The sequence below is a fragment of the Antechinus flavipes genome, chromosome 3 (genome assembly GCF_016432865.1).
Source record: "Antechinus flavipes isolate AdamAnt ecotype Samford, QLD, Australia chromosome 3, AdamAnt_v2, whole genome shotgun sequence".
In the NCBI taxonomy this organism is placed as follows: domain Eukaryota; kingdom Metazoa; phylum Chordata; class Mammalia; order Dasyuromorphia; family Dasyuridae; genus Antechinus; species Antechinus flavipes.
In genome coordinates, this window is record NC_067400.1 from 247,443,372 (window position 1) to 247,466,947 (window position 23,576).

General features: G+C 33.1%; 1 protein-coding gene across 1 annotated transcript in view; it reads right to left on the bottom strand.

The window, feature by feature from the left end:
• DOP1B (DOP1 leucine zipper like protein B) overlaps window positions 1-23,576 on the bottom strand; it is a 132,098-nt gene that overhangs the window by 45,245 nt on the left and 63,277 nt on the right. The window contains exons 13-15 of the mRNA XM_051984839.1: window positions 16,576-17,269; window positions 10,764-11,032; window positions 3,840-3,992 (exon numbers count right to left, since the gene is read on the bottom strand). Of these exons, the coding sequence (XP_051840799.1) occupies window positions 3,840-3,992; window positions 10,764-11,032; window positions 16,576-17,269 (1,116 nt within the window). The remainder of the gene's footprint in view (window positions 1-3,839; window positions 3,993-10,763; window positions 11,033-16,575; window positions 17,270-23,576) is intronic.

Below are 23,576 nucleotides of genomic sequence, written 5' to 3' on the forward strand. Positions count from 1 at the left end.
GGGATGGGAAGGGAAGGCAGAGGTAAGAAGCAAAAGAGACTTTTGGAGAGGGACACAGTAAACAAAAAAAGAATGATAAATGTAAGAAAATAGGATGAAGGGAAACCCATAATAAGTAACTGTGAATGTTAATGGAATGAATTCACCCATAAAATATTAGCAGATAGTAGAATAGATAAGAAATCAGAATTCAACAATATGTTGCTTATGAAAGAGAGAGACAGAGACAGAGACAGGCGGGAAAGGAGAGGGAGGGAGAAGGGAAAGGAGAGGGAGTTGGAGATGGAGAAAGGAGGAGGCAGAGACAGAAAGACACAGAGTGGGAGACATATACGTAGTTAAAATAGAGAACTGGTACAGAATCTGGTGCAGAACATTATGCTTTTGCTGAAGTAAAAAAAGGCAGCGATAGTGATCATAATGTCACACTAAACAAAAGCAAAAAGAGACCCAATTAAAAGTATTAAGCAGGACAAGTACATATTGTTGAAAGACAAGACTGACAGTGAAGTAATGTTAATAATAAAAAAGCAAACAAAAATGGAGCAAATGAAATAGCATCCAAATTCTTCAAAAAAAAAAATTTACAAGAAGCAGACAGTAAAACTATTCTAGAGGGAAATTATTAACCTTCTCTTAAAGTCAGATAAATCTAACTACAAAATAAACTAGAAAGAAGTTAAGGAGAAGAATAAAATCTTAGAAAAGTTAGAAAGGATTGATCTTTGAAGAAAACTAAATTGGAAGAAAAAGGAAACTTTTTCTCAGCTGTCCAGAGTAACTTCACAAATATTGACCCATTAGGACATAAAAAATCCACAAACAAATGCAGAGAAGAAAAAATATTAAATGTATACTTTTCAGGTCATAATGTAGCAAAACATATTTAATAAAGAGGTATAGAAGGCTTAGATGAAAAAAATCACTTGAAAACAAAATAATCTTATCTGAAAAAATGAGTGAGTCAAAGAACAAATCATAAAAACAATGAAAAATTTAATAAAAAATAATGACAACAATGAGACAACATACCAGAATTTGTGGGATGCAGCCAAAGCAAAATTTAGGGGGAAATTATATCTCTAAAAACATACATCAATAAAAGAGAGAAAGAGTAGAACAATGAATTGGGCAAACAATTTTTAAAAAACTAGAAAAAGAATGAATTTAAAATTCCTAATTAAGCACCAAAATGGAAATCCTGAAATCAAAGGCAAAATAATAAAATTAAAAATAAAAAACCAATTGAACTAATAAACAAAATTAAAAGCTGATTTTATATATTAAAAAAAAAAAACAGAACAAAATAACAAATAAACAACAAAGCAGATAACCCACTGGTTAATTTAATTTAAAAAAAAAAAAGAAAGTCAAACTATCAGTATCAAAAATCAAAAGAAGTGAATACACTATCAATGAAGATGAAATTAAAGCAAATGTTAAGTTATTTTCCCCAAATATATGTCAGTAAAATTGACAATGTAAGTGAAATGGATGAATATTTACAAAAATATAAATTGCTCAGGTTAAAAGAGGAGGAAATAGAATACTTAAATAACCCTATATTGGAAAGAAAATTGAAAAAATCCATAAATAAATTCCCTAAGAACAAATCCAAGGACCAGAAGAATTTACAAGTGAAGTCTACCAAACATTTAAGGAACAATTGTTAGTCAATATTATATAAACTATTTAGAAAAAAAAAAACCACTATATAATAATTTAGAAAATTATTTGAAAAAAATTTTCTTTTATGATATAAATTGATTTTGATATCTACACCAAGGAAAGCAAAAACAGAGAAAGAAAACTATAGGCTAATTTACCTAATGAATATTACAAATGTTTTAAATAAAATGGAGCAAGGAGAGTATAGCAATATATTACAAAGATCATATAATATTGACTAGGTGAGATGTACATCAAGAATGCAGAACTGGTTCAGTATTAGGAAAACTATAAGCATAATTGACCATTTCAATAACAAAAATAGCAAATATCATATGATTTTATATAAGAAAGTCATTTGACAAAATGCAGTACTCAGTAAAAACACTAGAGGACACAGGAATAAAGGGAGCTTTTCTTAAAATGATAAGTAATATCTATCTAAAATCATCAGCAAACATTATCCATAATATGGATGTTAGAAGTTTTACCAATAAGATCAGGGGTAATGCAAGGATTATTATTCAGTAATATACCAAAATGCTTTTATAACAAAAAATACAATAAAGAGGAAAAAGAAATTGAAGGAATAAATACAGGTAATGAGAAAACAAAACAATCCCTCTTTGTGGATAATATGATAGTATACTTAAGGAACCTTAGAGAATTAATTAAAATTAATTGAAACAATAACTTTAGCAAAGTTGCAGGATCTAAAATAAATCCACATAAATCATCGATGCTTCAATATATGTTACAAATAAAACCCATTAGGAAGAGATAGAAAAAGAAATTCAACTTAAAATAACTGCAGATATTATAAATTACTTAGAAGTCTACCTGCCAAGACAAATCCAGAGACTATATGAACACAATTTTCACATAAAGACATATCTAAACAAATGGGAAAATATTAATTATTCATAGGTAGACCAAACTAATATGATAAAAATAACAATTTAGAGTCATATGAATCATACTACCAAAGAATTATTTTATAGAGATAGAAAAAGATCAATAATAACAAGCGAATTAATGAATGAATTGGGAAGGAAGATGGTTTAGCAGTTCCAGATTTAAACAGTCATGAACAACTAGTGTTTGTCCAAAGATTTAAGTTTTTGAGGCAAGAATTCATTATCTGACAAAAATTGCTGGGAAAATTAGAAAGCAATTTGGTAGAAAGTAGGCATAGATCAACAACTCTCATCACATACTAAAATAATCAAAATCAGTACATGATTTAGACATTAATGATGACATCATAAGTAAATTAGAAGAGCTTAAAAATTTTTACAGAGATGGGAAGAGTTTATGACTAAACAAAAGACAGAAAGGATCACAAAAAGTAAAAATGATAACTCTGATTACATGAAATTAAAAAACTTTTGCACAAGGAAACTAATGCAGCCCAAATTAGAAGCAAATCAGGAAACTAGGGAAAAAAATTTACATCAAGTTTCTCTTTCAAAGGTTTTATTTCTCACATATATATATATGGAATTGAGCCAAATTTATAAAAATAATAGGCATTTCCCAATTGATAAATGGTTAATGGATATGAATAGGCAGGTTTTAGAAAAAGAAATCAAAGTTAGTCAAAGTCACTTAAATCACTATTGCTTAGAAAATGCAAATTAACAACTCTGAGGTATCACCTCACTCCTTTCAGAATGACTAACATGACAGAAAAGAAAAATAATAAATGCTGAGAGATGTGGGAAAATAGATATATTATTGCAGAAGTGTGAGTTGTGAAACATTCCAACCCTTCTGGAGAACATTTTGGAACTATATCCAAAGAGCTATCAAACTGGACATACCCTTTCACCCAATAATACTACTACTAAGTTTGTACTCACAGAAGTCAAAGAAAAGGGGGAAATATTTTTATATATAAAAATATTTATAATTGTCCTTTATGTGGTGGCAAAGAGTTGGAAAGTGAGAGGATACCAATTGGAAAATGGCTGAACATGTTGTGGTATATAATTGGGACGAAATGCTAATGTACTATAAGAAATAATGATCAGGGCAGTTTCAGAAAAACCTAAGAAACATATAGGATAAAAAGAAATAAGGTACTATCTGCAATCATTATAGAACCTAGTAAACCAAAGGAAAAACTATGATGAAGGGAAGGGGAAAGTTAGAAAGTAACAGGGACTTACTTTGTCAGGTTCCAATAATGAATGGCAGATAATATCTTCACAAATGTTTACAGATGGTGCGAGGCAATGAAGCCTGTAGAAGAGTTCCACACAAGCAATGTGGTGTTCCCGTGTATCTTTGTTCAGCTGATTCCACAGTACCTGGGCCACTCTCTGTGACAAAAGAATAATTATTGAAACTTTAGTTACCTCTTTATTTTTAAAATTTTATTTTATTTTCAATTCATGGAACAAAACAAACATTTCCATAGGACAATACAACAAGAAAGATGATTGCACATGAAACTGAAAATCTACCATGTATATAACTTCAAATATACAACATAATTATTAGGTATATTTTTACTTTTATCCTCCCAAATAATCTTTTTTTAAAAAATTTTAAAATGTAATTTTAATAGCATATTATTTTTCCAATTACATGTGAAGATGGTTTTCAACTTCCATCTTTGTAAGATGTTGAGTTCTCCCTCCCTCCCTTACCTTCCTCCTCCCTAAACTAGAAAGCAATCTAATTTAGGTTATACATGTACATTTGTTTTTAACATATTTCCACGAGTCATGTTGGGAAAGGAAAACTAGAACAAAATAGAAAAGCCATGTGAAAAAAAAAAACAAAAACAAAAGAAAAGAAAAAAAAAAACAGGCGAAAATAGTATGTTTCAAATAATATTTAGTCTCCATAGTTCTCTCTCTGGATGTATATGGTATTTTCCATCCAAAATTTATTGGGATTGCCTTGTATCATTGAATAGCTGAGAAGAGCTAAATCTTTTTATTGATCATGACACATTGTACTGCTGGTTCTGCTGGCTTTACTTAGCATCAGTTCATATAAATCTTTCCAGGCTTTTCAGAAATCAATCTGCTCATCATTTCTTATAGAACAATAGTATCATTCCATTACATTCATATACTATAATTTATTCAGCCATTCTTCAATTGATGTGCATCCACTCATTTTCCAATTCTTTGCCACCGCAAAATGAGATCCTACTATTTCTTTAAAAATAAAAAGCATTTAAAGAGAAAAATGTTAGCTTTCACCCAAGAACATATCTATATAATATTGAGAGAGAAAAACTATGATAAGTAGGTGCTGATGATACAACTTTTAAGCATAAAGTTGAAGGTTTCTGGGCTGTCTACAATCTCAGTTTCCTTATATTGAAATCCTTATACTTCCACAAGTAGGACAACTCATTTTATTTCCTTCTAAGGCCATAAACTTCACCCTGGGTTAAAGTTAGGCACTGGATTGAAATTAAATGTGTGTGTGTGTGTGTGTGTGTGTGTGTGTGTGTGTGTGTGTATTTGCAAATTCAGCACAAATTTATCACTATTATCTGCAAACTACATTCCAAAATTCATGCCCTTCTGGTATTGTAGGTGTACAGTATCAGTTTTACATGAAGACATTTTTAATGCTTTTAAGAGTCAAAGATGGCCTTGTTTAAGATTTATGTAATATAAACACAACTGAAGAAAAAAATCAGATTATGAATAAGATAAAATAACACTGCTAAAAATAAAGAAAAATTGAAGTATAATTTTTAAATGAATGTTTAGATGATTCCCCCTCAAATGGTTTTTGCTTGTGATATTTAAAAAAAAAAAAGTAATCTCACTCCATTTTAATCTTTTTAATGAAGCACTAAACTACTTTAATAGTATTTTATTTTCCCAAATAAATGCAAAAGTAGTTTTCAATATTCACCTTTGCAATGTTACAAATTTTTCTCCTTCCCCAAGATAGCAAATAGTCTGACATAGGTTAAACATGGAATTCTTCAACACATATTTCCATATTTCTTAGAGGCACTAAACTATTTTATTAAAGAGAAGAAATTGTAACAATTGCTCATGTTATAGTCTAGAATATGATTTGTGAAATTGGATCAATAAAATAGGAAAAATGCAAGCAGAACACATCTCTCCAAATTCTTGTATTTTTTTTTCCCTACATTGTTCTTGGAGTTACTTCATTTAACTAGTTCCAGACCATTCTTTCCACTCTTTTTGATCTCTTCAAATGAAAGGTGGCTGACTTGCTATTTGGTGCTCTCATCATGTCAGCAAAGTCAGAGGTGGAACTGATATTAGATAGCTGCAAAGATCTGAACAGATTATGGAGCTACAACGTTAGAAATGTTAGATTAGCTAACTACCAGAGGCATTACTCTTCTGGACTAGCAGTTGCCAAGAAACCTCAGCTGCTAGGATGATGAGGCTGGGATACTGATCCAAACATTAGCTCTTCTCTCTTTTCTCCAATTGTTTGTAGATGAGTGCCAAAGCTATTACTCCTTCCCTTATTATGGGATTAATTAATCAACAAATATTTATGGTGTTTATTACATGATAGATACTGGTCTAAGCACTAAGAATACAAAGATGGGGAGACAACATATGCAAATAAGAATATAAAAGATGAATACAGAGGATAGGGAAGATAACCTTAAGGCCAAATGACACTAGCAACTTAACACACTGCTTAACAAGCACTATTTAGTATACACTTAGTACATGTTTCTGGGCTCGACTGAAACTGGGAAGGGAAGAGAGAAGGGAAAGAACTCCAGAAGAAAATTTTAAAACTCCACTGAGTTTTAAACCAACTCTGCCATTTTAGGAATTGGAAGTTGAGAGGGAGAGCATTTCAAGTATGAAGGAGGGCTAGTGAGAAGGCAGAGTGACAAAGATGGAGTACTGTGTATGAGAAACAGCAAAAAAAAAAAAAAAAAAAAAGTCAGTATGGCTGTATTGTAGAGAGGGAGGAATAAAGATACAAAGAGGTCAAGTTGTAAAAAGCTTTAAGTGTCAAACAAAGGACTTCACATTTATCCTAGAGGTAATAGGGAGCCAATGAAGCATGTTGAGGAGTTGGTGGGGTTGTGTGGGATGTGGTCCAGCTTATGCTGAGAAAGTGATGTCCAAAAGAAGGCTATTATAATCATTCAAGTGGGTCATAGGGATTTTTATGAAAGATGCTGCAGAGACAGAAATGACAAGATCTGGCATCCAACCAGGTCTGTAGCATGAACAGGACAGATGAATCAAGGATGACACTGAGATTATGAACTAGGGTGAACAGGATGGTTCTTGATTATAACATGGAAATTCAGAAAAAAGGGGAGATTTGGGGAGGAGGTTTAAAGATAATGAGTATTGTTTTGGGCATCATGAATTTGTGATGACTATGGGTTATCAAATTCTTAAAACTCCAACAGGAAATTGTGGTATGGGATTTGAAGTCAGGAGAGAAATTAGGGCTGGATAAATAGAACTGGAAATAGAGATAGTAACTGAAGCCATGGGACCTAATGAGATCAACATGTAAAAGAACACAAAGAGAAAAAAGGAGATGATCCAGGACAGAACTTAGGGGGCACCCACAGTTAAAGGGTATAACATGGTTGAAACTACAGCAAACGAATCTAAGAAGGATTAGCCAAACAGATTGGAGAAGAACCAAGAGAGAAAAGAGCCAAAAACAAACAAACAAACAAATCTAGAGCTAAGAAACCATATAAAAGAAGGTGGTCTATAAATCAAATAATTCCGAGAGGTCAAGAAGGATGAAAATTAAGAAGATACCATTAGATATGGCAAATAAGAGATATTATGTAACTTGGAGAGAACAGTTTCAATTGAATGATGACATCGGAAGCCAATATATGGAGGGTTAAAACTGAGGAGAGGAAATGGAGATGATAATTTGTGAATGACATTCAAAGTCTTCAAAGAAACTACTAATTGAATTTAACCACTGTCTACATAGGAAGAACCAAGTGTATGCACAATACTTATTTTAGATAATCATATACAGCAAGATGGGCAGTTTATGATCCAGTCATTCTGGAAATATACCCAAAGGGTTATAAAATTGTGCCTTTGATCCAGCACTGTCATTACTGGATCTGCAGGCCAAAGAGATTGTAAAAGAGGAAAAACTGAGCAAAATGTGCAAAAATGTTTGTTGCAGCCCTTTTTGTAGTGGCAAGGAATTGGCTAATTGAAGGGATGCCCATCATTTGGGGAATGGTTGAATAAGTTGTGATACAGGAATGTAAAAGAAATGATGAAAAGGCTGGTTTCAGAAAAGCCTGGAAAAGCTTTCATGAATTGATGCTGAGTGAAGTAAGAAGAACCAGAAGAACATTATACATAGTAACAAGATTATGTGATGATTAACTACTTTGCTCTTTTTAGCAACATAGTAATACAAGACAATTTCTATGGACTTGGAATGGAAAATGTCATCCTTAGGGAGAACTATAAAGACAGAATGAGGATTGGAGGATACTATTTTAACTTTTTTGTTTGTTTGCTTTTTCTTTCTTATGGTTTTCTCCTTTTGTTCTGATTTTTCTTTCGCAACATGACAAATATGGAAATGTTTAAAATGATTGTACATGTATAACCTATATCAGATTTCTTGCTGTTGTTGTGGGGGGAGGTAAAGGTAGAAGAGAGAAAAAATTTGGAACTCAAAATCTTACAAAAGTGAATGCTGAAAGTAACAGTTTGGTCATGTATACTTATTTTGTATTTAATTTATACTTTAATATATTTAACATGTATTGGTCATCCTGCCATTTAGGGGAAGGGGTGAGGGAAAGGAGGAGAAAAGTTAGAACAAAAGGTTTGGCAATTGTCAATGCTGTAAAATCACCCATGCATATAACTTGTAAATAAAAAGCTATTAAAAAAAGAAGATAATAATCTAATAAGGAAGTTATGACATGTATAAAAATGGGTACTCATTTTAAGTGTAATGTTTTCATAAATGACAGAATAAAGAGCTAACTATTCTATATATATAAAAAAGTGAATGCTGAGATAACTGTATGGAGATGTATACATATATTGGGATTAACATATATTTTAACATGTACTGGAATACCTGCCATCTAGGGGAGGGGGGTGGAGGAATGGAGGGGAAAATTTGGAACTGAAGGTTTTGCAAGAGTCAATTTATTTGCAAGAATTAAATTGCAAGAAAAATTACCTATGCATATGTTTTGTAAATAAAAAGCTATTTTAAAAAGTGAATGCTGAAAATTATCTTTACATATAATTAGAAAAATAAAATACTACAGAGAGGAAAAAACTCAAAAAGAAAAAAGATGGATAGTTTACAGCCCCTCAGTATACACATTTTAAATAGCTACTGCAAATGGAGACTAACCAGGCCCTTGAAATGAACAAGAAAAATCAAGCAGGGCTAGACCGAAGTTGGCAAACAAAGTACTTCTTTCAATTTCCTTGATTCTTTTTGAAATCAATCAACATGCATTTTAAAGTGACTGCTATATGTCTACACTATGCTAAAGCAAAGGACCATCTTTTTCTTTATTAAAGCTTTTTGGTTTCAGAACTTATTCATAGATAATTTTCAACATTCACCTTTTCAAAACCTTGTGTTCCAAATTTTTTCCCTTCTTCCCCTCACCTCCTCCCCTAGATGGTAAGTAATTTAATATATGTTAAACATATGCAACTCTTTCATACATATATCCACAATTATCATGCTGCACAAGAAAAATCAGATCAAAAATGAAAACAATGAGAAAAAAAAACAAAATGCAAGCAAACAACAACAAAAAAATGAAAATGCTGCGTTGTAACATCATGACATAATGAGTCAACACTCACTCCACTCCCAAACTCACACTCTGTTCATCTTTGCAGACACTTATACAATACTATATGTTTTTTACAAAATTTTTTTTCAACTAACAAAAATCTATTTTATCTCCCTCTTCCTATTAAAAAAGAAAATAAAATTTCCTGTAACAAATATTTATCCACATATCTATGAACATGACTCCTAAAAATGCAAAAATCCTTTTCATTCTCTTCTACTATCACTTATATTCAATATGTTTCAATTAACTCTTTCAATTCCCTAAACCAAAATTCTAACATAAAATTTATTTCCATATTAGGGAATCCTGTTTACCTATGACATTTAGTCCAAATTTCATTTTTTTTTTCCTGGGGTGGCTTTAGGATCAAGATTCTATCAATAAGGGGCAGCTCTTTGGTGTATTGGATAGAGCACCAGCCTAAAATCAGGAGGACCTGAGTTCAAATTTGACTTTAGACACTTAACATTTCCTGGCTGTGTGACCCTGAGCAAGTCACAGTGATAGAGCTCAGGAAATGACAAATTTTATAGGACCTTTCAAGGCCATACAATTTATGTCTTTTCCACGTTATCTCACTTTGGCTTTAGGAAGAATTTTAATTAAAATAAATAAACCTTACTCTATTAAAAAAAAAAAAAACCTTAAAGGAAAGGGATCTCATAATTGTGATGATTCCTGTGTTTTAAAAATTCACTAGTTAAGTTATTTTTTTTAGGTCAAACTCAAAATCTTTAATGATGTAGCTTAAAGCTTATTTCTCTTATTAGTTCCTCAGGGAGGAAAAAAAGAGAACAAAGAAATAGAAAATTGTCTTTTGTATAATAAACTTTAAATATGATAACTAATAAGCTTTGACTTACCCAAGCTAAGTAATTTCAAGTCCTTTAACTTTTCTTTAGGGGGTCACATTTTTATTTTTTTAAAGGAAGTTTCAAGGATTTTTTTTGTTTTTCTATCACAGTAATTTCAGAATATAACTCCTCTAAAGACCAAATAAGCCCTCTCTTCTAAAGAGAAAAAAAATCTAAGCAATACCTACAAACATAATGACTTTGATAGTTTTAAGTGATATTTAATACCGATAGCCTTGGCCTTTCTACTGAAATCTCAATCTTTTTAAAAATCTTCAATTGCGAAATTCTCATTGTAGTTTGAACTCACTTCATGAATGATACTATTTTCACAACAAAAGCAACAACAATTTTTTTGAATGAACAGGCTGGAAAAATGCTTTACCCACATTCAAAGATACACCCAAACTGAAATGTACCTGATAGAAGTCTGTTTTCTTTGCAATGACTTTTAACACTCCTGGAACAATGGGAGGAACTGTTACCATCTGTAACTTTCCAAAAAACGGGTTATGTCCAGAGATTTTACTCCGTTTCATCCTATCTTCACACACAAGTGCCAGTGATTGAGAATGGTTTATCATCTCAAGCAATGTAAAGATGGCCATATTCTGAATATGGCAGTTATTTACACAGCAGCAGATAGTCATGAGAGATTTAAGCCACAAGGGGAAGCTAGAATCGCATTCTCCAGAAAAGGAAGACAATATAAAAAAGACAAAAAAAAAGTACATTAATTTTTTTGGATTTCATAGCAGTTAAAACTAACATCAGGCAAACATTCAAAGTTTAGAGATAGCTAAGATGCTACCCTGAAATTTTATTTGGTCGATAGACTTGATACCTCTAGGGTGACAGCAATTTGCAGCATATATGCTAGATTCAAAGAGATGTAGATATGTTATACATATATGCTCAGCAGCATGGCATAGTAGATAGAAAATTGGCCTTTAGAGAATCAAGACATTTTAAGTCTGATTCTGATACTTAATGGTTATATAACTAGTCAGAGGAATTTCTATACCATTGGATCTCTGTAACCATAAAATCATACTTATATCGATGAATGTATGTATGCACATATATGTATACATACATTTATACATACATAGATACATATAAACTGCACCCCCCAAACAAAAGCAAAATATTGTCACAGCATGTAAAAATTTTTAAAACTCAGAAACCATGACTCTCTAGAATTATAAGAAGCAACAAAGTATATATCTGAAAGAGTTTTGAACTTGTACTACATCTTTCAGTCTTGGTTTCAATATACTAACTACATTCAGATTCTATTTAGTCCTTTTGAGGATAAGCAACTTCTCTGAGCTTTAATTTTCTCATGTGGGAAAATAATATGTATACTATTTGCTCCAGGGAATTGTTATAAGGAAAGTATTGTATTATTATACATTTTATTATTATTAAGACTATATTAATATAGAATATTATTACTTGATCATACAATTACATTTAATTCTTTCTACTTACCCACAGCTACTATGAAAAAAATTAGAAGATCTAATACTAAATGCAGTTCTTTATAATTCAGATTCAAATTGTATTTTTTGGCTACTGAGGGTCAGGAGTAGCACTGGAATTGCTCAAATTCATGTGACATTGGAAAAAGCACTTACCACACAAATAAAGTCAGACTTAAATAATTGGATAAATATTAAGTGCTCTTGGATCGGCCCAGCGAACATAATAAAGATGACAATACTCCCTAAACTAATCTATTTATTTAGTGCTATACCAATCAGACTTCCAAGAAAATATTTTATTGATCTAAAAAAAATAACAACAAAATTCATATGGAACAATAAAAAGTCGAGAATCTCAAGGGAATTAATGAAAAAAAAATCAAATGAAGGTGGCCTAGCTGTACCTGATCTAAAATTATATTATAAAGCAGCAGTCACCAAAACCATTTAGTATTGGCTAAGAAATAGATTAGTGGATCAGTGGAAAAGGCTAGGTTCACAAGACAGAATAGTCAACTATAGCAATTTAGTGTTTGACAAACCCAAAGCCCATAACTTCTGGGAAAAGAATTCATTATTTGATAAAAACTGCTGGGATAATTGGAAATTAGTATGGCAGAAATTAGGCATGGACCCACACTTAACACCATATACCAAGATAAGATCAAAATGGGTCTATGACCTAGGCATAAAGAACGAGATTATAAATAAATTAGAGGAACATAGAATAGTTTATCTCTCAGACTTGTGGAGGAGAAAGAAATTTGTGACCAAAGATGAACTAGAGACCATTACTGATCACAGAATAGAAAATTTTGATTACATCAAATTAAAAAGCCTTTGTACAAATAAAACTAATGCAAACAAGATTAGAAGGGAAGCAACAAACTGGGAAAACATTTTCACAGTTAAAGGTTCTGATAAAGGCTTCATTTCCAAAATATATAGAGAACTGACTCAAATTTATAAGAAATCAAGCCATTCTCCAATTGATAAATGGTCAAAGGATATGAACAGACAATTTTCAGAGGATGAAATTGAAACTATTACCACTCATATGAAAGAGTGTTCCAAATCATTATTGATCAGAGAAATGCAAATTAAGACAACTCTGAGATACCACTACACACCTGTCAGATTGGCTAAGATGACAGGAAAAAATAATGATGAATGTTGGAGGGGATGCGGGAAAACTGGGACACTAATGCATTGTTGGTGGAGTTGTGAACGAATCCAACCATTCTGTAGAGCAATCTGGAATTATGCCCAAAAAATTATCAAATTGTGCATACCCTTTGATTCTATTGGGCTTATATCCCAAAGAAATACTAAAGAAGGGAAAGGGACCTGTATGTGCCAAAATGTTTGTAGCAGCCCTGTTTGTAGTGGCTAGAAACTGGAAAATGAATGGATGCCCATCAATTGGAGAATGGCTGGGTGAATTGTGGTATATGAACGTTATGGAATATTATTGTTCTGTAAGAAATGACCAGCAGGATGAATACAGAGAGGACTGGCGAGACTTACATGAACTGATGCTAAGTGAAATGAGCAGAACCAGGAGATCATTATACACTTCGACAACGATATTGTATGAGGACATATTTTGATGGAAGTGGATTTCTTTGACAAAGAGACCTGAGTTTCAATTGATAAATGACGGACAAAAGCAGCTACACCCAAAGAAAGAACACTGGGAAACGAAAGTGAACTATCTGCATTTTTGTTTTTCTTCCCGGGTTATTTATACCTTCTGAATCCAATTCTCCTTATGCAACAAGAGAACTGTTTAGTTCTGCAAACATATATTGTATCTAGGATATACTGCAACATATCCAACATATAAAGGACTGCTTGCCATCTAGGGGAGGGGGCGGAGGGAGGGAGGGAGGGAAAAAAAAAATCGGAACAGAAACGAGTGTCAATATAAAGTAATTATTAAATAAAAATTAAATTTAAAAAAAATAAAAAAAATAATTTAAAAAAAAAAGAAAAAGCACTTAATCTCTCTGGGTTTTAGTTCTTTACAAAAATAAAAAGATAAAACTAAATGACTTCTATCTAAGATTTCTTCCAGCTCTAATCACTAAAAAATGGCTCAAACCCTTTCTTTTCCCTATAAAAGATACAAGAAAAAAAAAGTGACACAGCAGAACAAAGGATCCATTTTAAGGGATAAAGTTGAATTTGGAAGTCAGGAAGGCCTTGATCTAAATCCTGTTTAAAACACTTACCATAAAGTACAAATCCCTTTCACTGTATCCTGTGGCCTTCCATAGGCAACAATGTCTCTTCATCTTAAATCTTTTCTTCTCTCTCTGTCTCCATCTTCTAACTATCAATGAAACCTGACTCCCCCTTTATGGCACCGCCTCCCTGACCACCTTTTCCATTCTTAGCTAAACCTTCATTCATTCCCATCAGTACATTGGTTGAGTGGAAGATTCTTCCCCATGGCCACTGCCAGATTCTCCCTTTATCTCCATCATTCAGCACCTTTTCTTCTGTAAGGTTCATACCATTCATCTCTATCACCTGATACAGTACAGACCTCCAGGTAACTTCTTTTACTTTCTCAACAAATTCAGCACCTGGTGCACAATTTTCTTCCCTCCTTAACTCCTAGATATTCTCTCCTGCTCTAGCAACTCTCTTCTTTTCCTTGTCTTGATCTCAATGATGAACCAATTCAATTCTACACTCTGTTCTTCAATCTCTCACATCCCCTTATCACTTCATTAATTGTGCTCTGCCAGCTCTCAGCTTTAAATCATGCTCACAAATCTGCCACTCTCACTCCTACATGTGAACAAAGGTCTAGAAAAATTATGCAACTGTTTTGACTGGGTCCACTCCAGTTTTATATTACACAATCTCAACTGGGCTCCTCGGCAATTTTACTAAACTTCCCTCATCAACTTCTTCCTATTCTTCACAGCCCATTCTTCTAAACCTTTTCATCTCTCCTTCTCTACTTTCTCATCTAAGAAACACTTTCTCTCACACTTTTCCTTTACCCTACAAGTTGGATTCTGATCTCATCATTCCACTCAAACTTCTCTCCAAAGCTCCTAAATGCCTAAATCAATTGCTTTTTCTCAATCTTCATTGTTCTTGATTTCTCTGTAGCCTTTGACAATGTTTATCACCCTCTTCTCCTTAATACTTTTTTCTCTCAGGAGACCATTCACTCCTGGATTTCCTTCAGGCTACTCAGATACTTTTCTGGATTCTCATCTGGATCCTATTCAATACTTCTATACTTCAGGGTTTTCTGGTTTTTTTTTTTTAAACTGAGCCTTCTTTCCTTCCTTTATACTACATGACCTCTTTAGATCTCATAATTTAATTACAGTTTCTATCCTAATGATTCTCAAATCTACTTACTCTGTCTCTTGCCCTATTCTTGCATCTCCAGTTGCCTTTGAGACATCTTGAATTGTAGGTCCAGTAGACATCTTAAACTCAACATATCCAAAACTAAAATCATTATCTTTCCCTCTAAAGCTTCTATCTGCTCTTACTTTCCTGATAATTGTGAAGGTTAGAATCATTGATCTTTCAGGCTCAAAATCTAGATGTCAAATGCAACTTTTCAATATCTTTCATTTTCACTTCCTTCTAGAATCACTTTCCTGATCTATCCACTTCAACTTTGTAACTTCTCTAGAGTATAATCCACTTCTCTCTCCTCACACTGGCACAATTCTTTTGCAGGTACTTATCACATCACGCCTAGATTACTGCAATAGCTTACTCATGAGTCTGCCTGCCTCAAATCTTTTTCTACTCCAATTTATTTTTCATTAAACCAACAAAATGATTTCCCTAAAGATTAGGTCTGACACTGTCAGCTCCTTCTCAAACTCCAGTAACTCCCTATTGCCTCTTGGGATAAAAGACAAAATGCTTGCTTGGCATTCAAAACTCTTTATAATCTAGCACCCTCTTAACTTTCCAGTCTTCTTATGCTCCTTGCCATGTACTCTTTAACCCAGAAAAACTGGCCTCTTTGCTGTTCTAGAACAAGACATTTCTTCTCCCAACTCTGGACATTTTCTTTAGCTGTTCCCCATGCCTGAAATGCTCTCTTTCCTCACCTCTGCCACCTAGTTTCACTTATCTTCAAGTTCCAACAAAAGTCTCATCTTCTACAGGAAACCTTTCCCAACTCCTCTTAATCCTAGTACCTTCCATCTTTTATAATTTCCTACTTATCTTATATATAGCTTGTTTGTACATATCTATTTATTGCTTCTTGTTAGACTGTGCACTCCTTGAGTGTAACGGCTGTTTTTTACCTCTCTTTTATGTGGTCAGTACAGTGCCTGGCACATAGTGCACGCTTAATAAATATATTTTAACTAATTGCCTTAGAACAAGTCATTTAACCTCTCTCAATCTTAGTTTCCTTTTCTATAAAATAAAAGCTAATAAAAGAACCTGCCTCACAAAAAAGATTATGACTCACATGAGATAATATATATAAATTATTTTGTAAACCTTAGAATTCTAAAAAATGTTATTATTCAATAGTGAACTTATTTCTACAAATTATTTAAAAAGGGGCAGCTAGGTGGTACAGTGGATGTAGTACCAGGTCTGAAATCAGCAAGACCTGAGCTCAAATCTGGCCTCAGACACGTAACACTTCCTAACTGTGTGACCCTGGGCAAGTTATTTAAACCCAACTGTCTCAACAAAAAATTTTTAAAAATTATTTAAAAGATTATATCCTTCTTACCAGGTGTTTGGAAAAGGGTTATATAGAGTTGCTCTGTTTCTTCTTGAGAAAGGTAGACAGGGAAGGTGGAGCAGTCCAGCAGAAAATGGCAAGCAGCAGCAAAGGCTTCCTGGCACTCCTTGCTCAAATCTCCTAGGTCAATAATCACCTTGTAAATATACCATTCCTCTTCCTCTTTTTCCTTTTTCTTGCCAATGCCATGGGTTGAAGAGAAGGAAGATCTTGGAGTTTTTTGCTTAGTTGGAGCCCCTCGAACTGTAAACAGATCTGAAAGCATCTGTTTAAATTGGGGTACAGTGATTGTCTTGGTTTCCCATGAGCCTCTCTTCTTGCCTGAGTTTTCAACAACTGTGCCATTTATTTCACTTTTGTCATTTGTGTTTATAGTTACTGTTGACTGATTTTCCTCTTCAGGTTCTGGTAGCTGGACCCCAAAAATATGCTTGTTGGTAAAGGTAGTAACTAGTTCCTGAATGTAGTGCAAAGTTTTCTGCATGCTACCATTTCTTTTCCAGACATCATCTTTTTCTGGAGAAATCCTAGGGATTCCTAAATGTAGAGAAAGCTCTGGGGATGAAGCACTTAGGCCAATACCACTGTCTTCAGATTTAAGTGGGGGAAATGAAGCATCCTCCTCATCAGGTGCCACAGACTTCATTTCTAAAGTTATTTCGCCTTTATCTATTATAGGATTCTGCCATGAAATAAAAAATAAAAACTTTTTTTATTGGAATGACTCAAAATGAAGATATTCAGATTTAGTTAATTTCCATGCAATACTGAAAAAAAATACACAAATTAAAACCATCTTTTGCCTTCCAGAACTGAAATTCTAGAGTAGGGTTAGAATTTTTTTGTTATTCATTGAATCAATAAATATCTATTAAGTACCTGCAGCTTTCAGAACTCATGGGAAGAATACAGTTAAGACAGAACATACAGATAACCATTTTATATCATGTTGCATAAGTGCATGAAAAGTCCATGGTCTTCAACTAGGATAAGATGCCAATAATATTGAGAGGGAGATTAATGTGTTATATTAAATTTGCTTACTCAGTAAGACTAGTCTTTTTTTGGAGACAATTCTTCTTCCTCACCTATACTATTGCTCAGTTGGTCTGTCTCCAAGTACACTTAGAACATCCTATGGCAATAGTAACAACAATAAGAACTAGCATTTATATGCCTACTATGTGCCAGATGCTGTGTTAAACACATTTCAGACATGTTATTTGGGTTTCTAGGTCAGAAAAGCAACAAGATGGCAGACTAGACATTTCTTATGATCTTTGTGACCTTTCAAACCTCTCCAAAACAAAATTATGTGCCAAAGATAAAGCAATTTCAGCTTTATTCATAGTGAAAGAAAATTCTGGATACAAAAGAAAGTAAACAAAGCAAAAAAAGAGACATCTAGGAATGGATGTTTACTGATCCTGAGCTCACTTAGCACCCTCCCCCACCTCCTGACCATCAGTGGTGAAGCTAAACTACCAGATTCTAGGATACAATACAGGCTTACACTAATACCCACGCCTACACCTCATTTTGCCTTCTTTCTTTCTAGTACTGTAACTATAAGCTAAAAAAGAAATCCTCAAAAACCAAAAACATTTTTTTCTTTTTTGACCTTTTAAATTAATAATAGGTTTTATTTTCAAAATATATGCAAAGATAGTTTTCAACATTCACTCTTGCAAAATCTTGTGTTCCAAAATTTTAAACACAAGGTTTGTTAAAGGTAAATGTTGAAAACTATCTTTGAATGTATTTGGAAAAATAAAAAGTATTAAAATGATAGAAAGGGAAAGAGACAAATGTGTGTGGGGACGTGGAAAAATTGGAACATCAATTCACTATTAGTAGAACTGTGTAGTAATCTGACCATTTTTTAAATGAAAGCTTTTTATTTTCAAAATATACAAATGGATAATTTTCAACATTCACCCTTACAAAACCTTGAGTTCTAATTTTCCCCCTCCCTTTCCTCCCATTCCCTCCCTCAGGTAGCAAGAGATCTAATATATATTAAAAATGTACAATTCTTTTATATATATTTCCACAAATATCATGCTGCACAAGAAAAAACAGATCAAAAAGGGGAAAAAATGAGAAAGAAAACAAAAAGCAAGCAAATAATGACCAAAAAGCAAAAACACAATGTCATGATCCACACCCAGTCCCCACAATCCCCTCCCTGGGTGTAGATGGCTCTCTCCATCATAAGATCATTGGAACTGGCCTGAATCACCTCTTCACCAAAAAGAGTCAAATTCATCATAATTGATCATTGCATAATCATATTGTTGCTGTTCTCTTAGTTCTGCTCACTTCGGACTAGCTTCAGTTCATGTAAGAGACTTACAGATCTAACAATAGTATTCCATAATGTTCATATGCCATAATTTATTCAGCCATTCTCTAATTGATGGGCATCCACTCAGTTTCCATTTTCTTGCCACTACAAATAGGGCTGCCACAAATATTTTTGCACATGTGGGTCCCTTTCCTCCTTTATGATCTCTTTAAGATACAAACCTAGGAGAGACACTGCAGATCAAAGGGTATGTATGCACAGTTTGATAGCTCTTTGAGCATATTTCCAAATTGCTCTCCAGAATGGCTGAAGCAGTTCACAATCCACCAACAATGTATTAGTGTCTCAGTTTTCTCACATCCTCTCCAACATTAGTAATCCGAACATTTTGGAGAATGATATGGAATTATGCCAAAAGATTTATTAAATTACCTATAACCTTTGACCCACAAATACCACTATTAGGTCTGTTTCCCAAGCTGATTAAGGAAAAAGGAATTCTAAAATATTTATAGCTGTTCTTTTTGTGGTAGCAAAGAACTGGAAATTTGAGGGATACTTATCATTTGGGGAATGGCTGAAAAAATTGTGATATATTTTCATGTTGGAATACTATTGTGGTATTAAAAATGATAAGCTCAATGATCTCAGAAATACCTGGAAAAACTTGCATAAAATATTGAGAGTGAAATAAGCAGAACCAAGATATACAATATTATTTTGGTTACTATATACAATGTTATAATAATAACAATATTGTTTTAAGAACAACTTTGAATGACTAAGTTTGACTATTATAATACTTAAATTAACTACAAAGGACATATGAAGGAAGATGCTATCTGTATTCAGAGAAAGAGCTGATGAATAGAAGTATATTTAGTATGGTTTTACATATGCAATTATTGAATGTACACAGGAAAACATGCTCCAAATCATTAACATAAGAGAAATGAAAATTCAAATAACTATAAAGTTCTCTCTTATGTTGGGCTAGGAATGATTGGATTTGAAGGAATTGTGGGAATATAGGCACATTGAGATGTTCTTAGTAAAGGCATGAAGTGCTTCTACCACTCTTAACTCCAATTTTAAAGAATTCAAGAAAAGTGACAAAAAATGAAACAAAGGTCATACTTAACAAAAATATTCCTATTAGTATCTTTGGTGTTCGTAAAGCAAGAAATAAAGCAACCACTCATTGATTAAGTGAAAAAACTGTATCATATGAATGAACATCACTAAGCAATAAGAAATATCAAAAGTAAAGACTCAGAAGAACAGAGCAAATTCTGGACTCCAGCAGCAATATGTAAGATGGATGTAGTGTTGAAAGACTTTAAGCAGGAAGACAATGGGCATAGACTGAAAGTTCCTTGTCAATGAAGACCTCCTAAAATTTTACTGATATAGAGTACCCTGACATTTTCTGAGGGTCTCTCATATATTCATAAAGATACAAAGAAATAGGAATTTAATTGCTAAGAACTTATAAAATCTCTCATCTGGCTCATAGTGACAGATTCCAGTACAGTCTTCTGAAATTCTACTACATACAAGCAGCAAACTCAAATCTGAATCAAAAAGTGAAAGAGCTCCAAAAACAAAACAAAACAAAAACCCCACACAAAAAAACCCTTTAAACATCAAATGAGAGAGATTAAAGAAAACATGAAGAAAATAAGAACACTCCAAGAAAGATAAGATTATGAGAAGAAAGTCAACCAAGTGGAAAAGGAGGTTGAAATTCTAAGGAAGAAAATCTTTTAAAACTAAATTGGGCAAGGATAAAGTAGTGAACTTATAAGAGATCAAGAAACAATAAAACAAAATATAAAGATTGAAAAAATAAAAAATAAAAATCTTCAATAAAGATTCAAAAAAAAAAAGGTGATTCAGGCCAGTTCCAATGATCTTATGATGGAGAGAGCCATCTACACCCAGGGAGGGGATTGTGGGGACTGGGTGTAGATCATGACATTGTGTTTTTGCTTTTTGGTCATTATTTGCTTGCTTTTTGTTTTCTTTCTCATTTTTTCCCCTTTTTGATCTGTTTTTTCTTGTGCAGCATAATATTTGTTAAAAGAATTGTACATTTTTAATATATATTAGATCTCTTGCTACCTGAGGGAGGGAATGGGAGGAAAGGGAGGGGGAAAATTAGAACTCAAGGTTTTGTAAGTGTGAATGTTGAAAATTATCCATTTGTATATTTTGAAAATAAAAAGCTTTCATTTATGAGATGTGAGACATCTCATAAAAAACCAATTGATCTGGAGAACAATAGATCATGAAGAGAGAACATAGAAATAATTGAAATACCTGAAAGTTAAGATTACAGAAAAAGAACCCTGTTACAGTAATAGAAGAAACAATGTTTTAGATTGTCTTCCAGTGTTAGAACAAGAAAAGAAAGTAGAAATAAAAAAAATTCACTGATCATACCTGAAAGAGAGCTTTAAGGAAAACCTATAGGATTATCATAAACCAATTCTGAAACACCCAAGTCAAGGAAAAATATTATGAGCAACAAGAAAAAAACAATTCACAAATGGTGAAACCACATTTTGAATCACATAAGACCTATCAGCAACTACAATAAAGACTACTGGACTTGAAACTCTGTATATTGAAGAACAAAAGAACTAAGGTTGCCACTGAAAATATCACAACCAGCAAAGTTAAGTATGATTCTGAATGGGGAACAAAAGGATATTCAATAAATTGCCAGACTTTCAGGATTTTGTTACAAAAAGACCTGAACTTAATAGAAAATTTAAAACTCAAGATCTTTTTTTTTTCTGCTGTATTCTTTTTTTTTTAATTTATTTTTTTAAATTTTTATTTAATAATTACTTTATATTGACAGAATCCATGCCAGGGTAATTTTTTTTTTTTTTACAACATTATCCTTTGCACTCGTTTCTGTTCCAATTTTTTTCCCCTCCCTCCCTCCACCCCCTCCCCTAGATGGCAAGCAGTCCTATATATGTTGGATATGTTGCAGTATATCCTAGATACAATATATGTTTGCAGAACCGAACAGTTCTCTTGTTGCATAGGGAGAATTGAATTCAGAAGGTATAAATAACCCGGGAAGAAAAAAATGCAGATAGTTCACATTTGTTTCCCAGTGTTCTTTTTTTGGGTGTAGCTGCTTCTGTCCGTCATTTATCAATTGAAACTCAGGTCTCTTTGTCAAAGAAATCCACTTCCATCAAAATATGTCCTCATACAATATCGTTGTCGAAGTGTATAATGATCTCCTGGTTCTGCTCATTTCACTTAGCATCAGTTCATGTAAGTCTCGCCAGTCCTCTCTGTATTCATCCTGCTGGTCATTTCTTACAGAACAATAATATTCCATAACATTCATATACCACAATTTACCCAGCCATTCTCCAATTGATGGGCATCCATTCATTTTCCAGTTTCTAGCCACTACAAACAGAGCTGCTACAAACATTTTGGCACATACAGGTCCCTTTCCCTTCTTTAGTATTTCTTTGGGATATAAGCCCAATAGAAACACTGCTGGATCAAAGGGTATGCACAATTTGATAATTTTTTGGGCATAATTCCAGATTGCTCTCCAGAATGGTTGGATTCGTTCACAACTCCACCAACAATGCATTAGTGTCCCAGTTTTCCCGCATCCCCTCCAACATTCATCATTATTTTTTCCTGTCATCTTAGCCAATCTGACAGGTAACACTCAAGATCTAAGAGAAATATCAGGTAAACATCAAAGATAAATTATAAGGGACTGAATAAGGACAGTTTATGCTTTATATATGGAAATGTAAACCATGTGTTTAAGATTGTCATTAGTAATTGAGTAGTTCAAAAGAAAGACTGGGGTAGAGCTGAGGATGATGTGATTCTTTTCTCTCTCTTTTTAAAAATAGCTTCTTATTTTTTCATATACATGCAAAGATAGTTTTCAACACTTCACGTTTGCAAAACCTTGTGTTCCAATTTTTTTTCCTTCCTTCCATCTTCCTCTAGACAGCAAACAATTCAATGTAGGTTTATGTGCAATTAATTATTCTAAACATAGTCATTATGTTGTGCAAGAAAAATCAGGTCAAAAGGGGGAAAACATGAAAAAGAACTAAATAACCCAAACAAATAATAATAACAACAACAACAGCAAAAAATGTGAAAATACTATGCTTTGATCCACATTCAATCTCCATAGCTCTCTCTCTCTCTCTCTTTGGATGCAGATGGCTCATTCCATCACAAATCTATTGGAATTGTCTTGAATCACCTCATTGTTGAAAAGAGCCAAATCCAGATGATGTGATTCTAAAAGCAAAAGTGCGTAGGAAAAGGGAAAAAAGAGTAATTATCTCATATAAAATGAGGTGCAGGAGGAAGAACTGACACAGAGGATATAAATGAGATATGGGAGGAAAAACTGACACAGAAGAATTAGACAGGGGAAAGGAACCGGCAGTTCTGGAACCCTGCTCTCATCAGAAATTGGTTAAAGAGGGAATAATAGGCATATATCCAAAAGAGTATAAAAGTCTTCTCAATTCAAAAAGAAATAAGAGCCTAAAGGGATAGGGAAGGGGAAGAGAATAAGAGAGGGATTTTTAGAGGAAACTCTATGTACATGAATTCTATATTAGAGAGAGAACAATATATGAATTTAGAAGGGAATAAAGGTCTT